General features: G+C 39.7%; 1 protein-coding gene across 1 annotated transcript in view; it reads right to left on the reverse strand.

The window, feature by feature from the left end:
* Positions 1-5,510, reverse strand: part of FMN2 (formin 2) — a 99,581-nt gene that overhangs the window by 35,093 nt on the left and 58,978 nt on the right. Inside the window, exons 12-14 of the mRNA XM_006757663.2 lie at positions 4,860-4,880; positions 4,352-4,359; positions 604-620 (exon numbers count right to left, since the gene is read on the reverse strand). Coding sequence (XP_006757726.1) covers positions 604-620; positions 4,352-4,359; positions 4,860-4,880 — 46 coding nt within the window. The remainder of the gene's footprint in view (positions 1-603; positions 621-4,351; positions 4,360-4,859; positions 4,881-5,510) is intronic.

Genomic DNA, 5,510 nt, shown 5'->3' on the forward strand with positions numbered 1-5,510 from the left:
CTCATCAAGAAGAAAAGCGAGTCCAAATAACTAAAATCATAAACGAAAGAAGAGACGTTACAACTGACACCACAGAAATACAAAGAATCATTAAAGAATGTGATGAACAGTTATATGCCAACAAACTCAACAACATTCCAAAACTGAACCAGAAAGAAATAGAAATTACTGACAAAGAAACTGAAACAGTAATTTAAAAAAAACTCCCAATAAAACCAGACAGTTTGACGAGTGAATTCTACCAAACATTTAAAGAAGAATCAATATCTACTAGTGTAGTTCTTAAATGATTTCCAAAAAACCCAAGAGGAAGAATTGCTTCTGAACTAATTCCATGAAGCCAATATCACCCCGATACCAAAATCAGACAAAGACAAGAAAAGAAACCATCAACAAAACAAAAAGACAAACCACTGAATGAAAACGATATTCACAAATAATATATCTGACAAGGGGTTAATATCCAAAATATCTAAGGTACTCATACAATTTTCCACCAAATGGACAGAGGCCTAGCCGGTGTAGCTCAGTTGGTAGGAGCATCATCCCGTACACCAAAAGGTTTTGGGTTCGATTCCCAGTCAGGGTCTGTATAGGAGGCAATTGATCAATGTTTCTCTCTCAACAATCTCTCTCTCTCTCTCTCTCTCTCTCTCTCTCTCTCTCTCTCTCTCCCTCCCTCCCTCTCTCCCTCCCTCCCTTTCTCTAAAATCAATAAAAAGCATAGTGTTTTCTTTTCCTCGAGTGAGGGAAAGAAAATGGGCAGAGGACCTAAAAAACATTTCTCCAGAGGACATACAGATGTTCAAAAACATACGAAAAGATGCTCACCATCACTAATCATCAGAAAAGTGCAAATCAAAACCACAACAAGAAGTTACCTTTCACCTGTCAGAATGACTATCATCAAAAACATCAACAAATACCAAGTGCTGGGGAGGATGTGAAGAAAAGGGAGCCCTACTACGCCATGGATGGGATTGTAAATTGTTGCAGCCACGATGGGAAACAGTATGGAGGTTCCTCAAAAAATTAAAAATAGAGCTGCCATACAACCCAGAAATTTCAGTTTGGGTACTTACTGAAAGAAAGCAAAAACACTGATTTGAAAAGATATAGGCACCCCAATGTTCAATGCAGCATTATTTACAACAGCTAAGATATGGAAAGTGGTTATCTAATGGATGAATTGTTAAATATCACCATTGATGGCATTGTAAATTGGTGCAGCCACGATGGGAAACAGTATGGAGTTTCCTCAAAAAATTAAAAATAGAGCTGCCATACAACCCAGAAATTTCAGTTTGGGTACTTACTGAAAGAAAGCAAAAACACTGATTTGAAAAGATATAGGCACCCCAATGTTCAATGCAGCATTATTTACAACAGCTAAGATATGGAAACAACCTAGGTATCCATCAATGGGTAAATGGATAAAAATGATATGAATACACATGTCAGAATGCCATATATATACACATATATATGAATATAGACATATAGATTGGAATATTACTCAGCAGTAAAAAAGAATGAAATCTTGCCATTTGTAACAACATGATGGACCTACAGTATATTGTGCTAAGTGAAATAAGTCAGACAAAAACAAATATACCATATGTCTTCCCTTATGTGTAGAATCGAAAACAAAACAAAACAAATGAATAAACAAAACAGAAGCCGATCCACAGATCTAGAGGACAAGCTGATGGTTGTCAAAGGATGAATGGGTGAAATAATTTTTTTTAAAGTATGCAAATGATACATTCGACATTCACATTAGCGGTCATGTTTGACAGAATGCAGGCACAAGATTGGGAAGGATACAGAAAAGAGTTGGACATACTGATCAAGGTCTGCTCCTTGCGTGGGGTGTACGTGACTATTCACTTCATTATAATTCTTTAGGTCTCATTTAGGTTAAATATATGCATACATATATGACCTTTCTGTTATCTATAACATGTATGCCTTTCAAGTGGACATTTGATCCTCATTACCCATAGATTCCGCATTTTGGAACGTGTCCACTCACTAAAATTCATTTTAATTCCAAAATCCATCCTTCTAGAGCTTTTGTGGTCACCACGGGCCTGTGCAGTGGAAAATCTGAGTCGCCGGACCAACCCTTGGCCAGCTGCCGCCGAGCAAGGCGGGGCTCTAGCTCCTTCTGTCAACTCCCAGACTGTAAATCATTTTCACAGTCTATTGTGACACACTTGTCAGCATCTTTGTGCTTTTTTTGTCATTTCCATCGCTCGAGTGGCGGCAGCGCTGTCCAGTGGACACGAGAACAAGCAGGCCGGGCAGGCTTCACGGAGGAAATCCACGTGTTAGATGCGCTCCATGCAGGTCTGAGTGACAGCACTGCCAGCGGTGAGTTCAATGTTAGTGAGTCAATGATATGTACTGAACAAGTGCATAATATATCGTAAGGACATATCATATCTTCAAACATGAGCACACAGAAGGCAGGATGTTGATCAAATGATGAAAACGAGACCGAAACACGGCTAGAGGCTTAAAGAAACCTAACCCTGTGTTTGTAACGAGGAGCAATGGTCCAGGATTCACTAATTCAATGTTCGTGGCAACTTGATATAGTCACAGCAAACAATGAGAGCACAAGGAATAATAAAATATACTTATTTTTGTGTCATACATAAAATGAATATCAAACATACAAAATTGTATGTTGTATACAATTTCAACAACTTCATATATATTATTTTACATTTTATAAGATACATGATATGTATACAAAATATAAAATGTAAATAAATATAAAATACTTCCTAATAAAAATGGAAAAGGGGGAAATCAACATGTAGAGGATGGATTCACTAGCAAAATACATATAGATACAAATTTACATGTACACATTAATAGGCTTCTATGCATAAATTATCTCTGGAAGGATAGAAATGAAATATAAATGTGGTTAAAACAGAGGAAGTGATACTAAGAAAGACTTACATCCCTTTATATACCTGAATTTTATAACAGATATATTTTTTTAAGATGTTTAATTGACTTTTAAAAGGAGAGGAAGGGGGCAGGAGAGACAAACATGGGCGTAAGAATGACACAAGTGCAAACATAGAATCGCGTATGTCGGCGTAAACTGGAGAGAGCTAAGGTATAATGGCTCGGATTAAACACTTAAATGGAACACTTAGACATCAGTTGTAGTTGTCGCACAAGGACTTCCCAAAATGTTGCAGAGCGGTACCCTTGACCTTCCTCACTTTCCTTAAATGGCGAAAGCTCAGGGAATTGATGTTTGCCTATGCCAACCCCCTTCCCCCCAAAATGTCCCATCCACGAACAGGTCCCACTCTAACGACTCCCTCCTCTCTGAAACTCTTCCGAGCCCTGGCTTCCGTTACAACAGCCTCCCTTGGTTTTCCTCTGACCTCTCTTCTCGAAACACTAACACCTGTGGGGGTGTCTCTGTCCATTCTGATGATGTCATTCTCCCCCAGAATTCCCGGTGACCACACCCACTCAGTAATCACATTGTTGTATGAGGCCCAATCCTCCATCCAGAGAGTCCATCTGGGTTTCAAAATGTAACTTTGTGCCCTAACCGGTGTGGCTCAGTGGATAGAGCGTCGGCCTGCGGACTGAAGGGTCCCAGGTTCGATTCCGGTCACGGGCATGTACCTTGGTTGCGGGCACATCCCCAGTAGGGAGTGTGCAGGAGGCAGCGGATCGATGTTTCTCTCTCATCGATGTTTCTAACTCTCTCTCCCTCTCCCTTCCTCTCTGTAAAAAATTAATAAAATATATCTTTTTTAAAATGTAACTTTGCTATTCATGCAAAAGATGACTAAGATATAGTTATACAGAAGATTTCAGTGCCAGGTCTCCAAAATACAGATGGCAAAGATAAGATAATAAACCATAAATAATGTGAACAACTATATGGGTGACACTCGCCAACACTGTAGATGTGAAATCCAGCAAATTGTTTGACTTTTTTTTTTAAATGAATCATAGCATTAGGGTTCCTTTCCTACCACAAACAACAACAAAATTCCATACTTTTACCTACATAGTTTTCTCAAATGACACGTTTTTGATCCTAAAACCGCATTGAATGGAAAAAGCAAGACTCATTTTTATTCACCGTTAAGAGTGGAGTGAGCGTACAGGGTCCTCTAATATGTAACTACAGGACTATGACTCCAGTCAAAGGACTATTTGGGAATCAGTGGGTAGATTTTCCACTCCGAGTCATGAGGACCCGAAAATCTGGAACTGACAGCCAGTCTGATTTATGAATCCCTTTCATATTCCGTTTCGTGTTTCATGTTCCCTTTCGGTCATCATGATTTTATTAAATGACTAAATGGTCTTTTCCTATCTAAAAAAAAAAAAAGCTGTTCTTAATGTTTAATCAAATTCCAGCATGCCTCATTCATTGTAAATCATCATTAATGACACTGAACGTATAAAAACCAGGCCGAAGAGAGGAAGAAGCGGTACGCGACCCCAGCCTCACACCATGTCGGCCTCTACGAGAATTCCTGAACAGCGACAACTGTCCCCAAGCATGACGTGTCACCAATCTGATCTCCAGAAGAGATGGAACGTTCCAAGGATGAAAGGTTTTGAGTAGCGAACGCATGGAAATAATTGTAAGTTTCGGTGACTTCAAACAGCGAGACTTTTAACACATTTTTTTCCTCTTTAAAAAAGTTGTTTCTTTAACATCTTCTGAAATTTCTCATCCCTGCTTAACTCAAAGGAATATAGGAAAAGCCAGTGAGATAATACTGGGTTTTTTAAGCTCTTTGGGAAAAAAAAGGGTGCTAAATATCCAGAGAAATTTGTACATACATTATTTTAAAAACTGCATATAATGTTTTGAAGATCTGAAAAACATCAATATACTTGGCTTTTAGATGCAATATTTTGACAAACCAAATAAATGCCAGGATGAAGTGAGTTCATAACCCTAGCGAAAACATAGAAGGACATCTAATTTTCTTATCAAAAAAGTACCAGCCCAGCCAGTGTGGCTCAGTGGCTGAGCATCGACCAGGAGATCACAGTTCAATTCCTGGTCAAGGGCACATGCCCGGGTTGTGGGCTCCATCCCCGGTAGGGGGCGTGCAGGACGCAGCCAACCCATGACTCTCTCTCATCATTGATGTTTCTCTCTCTCTCTCCCTCTCCCTTCCTCTCTGAAATCCATTTAAAAAGCGTATAACAATTTTAAAGTCTTTCAAGATATAAGCTATTTCACCAACATCTATTGTATTCCTCATCATGAAAGAACAATGATAATAATGAACTTGATTCACAAAGCAGCAGGCTGAGCAAATGCGAGTCTCTGACCACTGAACGACTCAGGGTCAAACACAGTGTGTTTCTCTGGGCTGTCGATCCCTTTGAAACCAGCGTGTTTGTCTCATGCCTCCTTGCCCTCTGCTGACGAGGGAGGACACGCAAGCCCCCGCCCCGCAAATTGCCCCCTCCCCCCCGGTGTGTACCTTGGATGA

The sequence above is a fragment of the Myotis davidii genome, unplaced genomic scaffold, assembly GCF_000327345.1.
Source record: "Myotis davidii unplaced genomic scaffold, ASM32734v1 scaffold875, whole genome shotgun sequence".
In the NCBI taxonomy this organism is placed as follows: Eukaryota; Metazoa; Chordata; class Mammalia; order Chiroptera; family Vespertilionidae; genus Myotis; species Myotis davidii.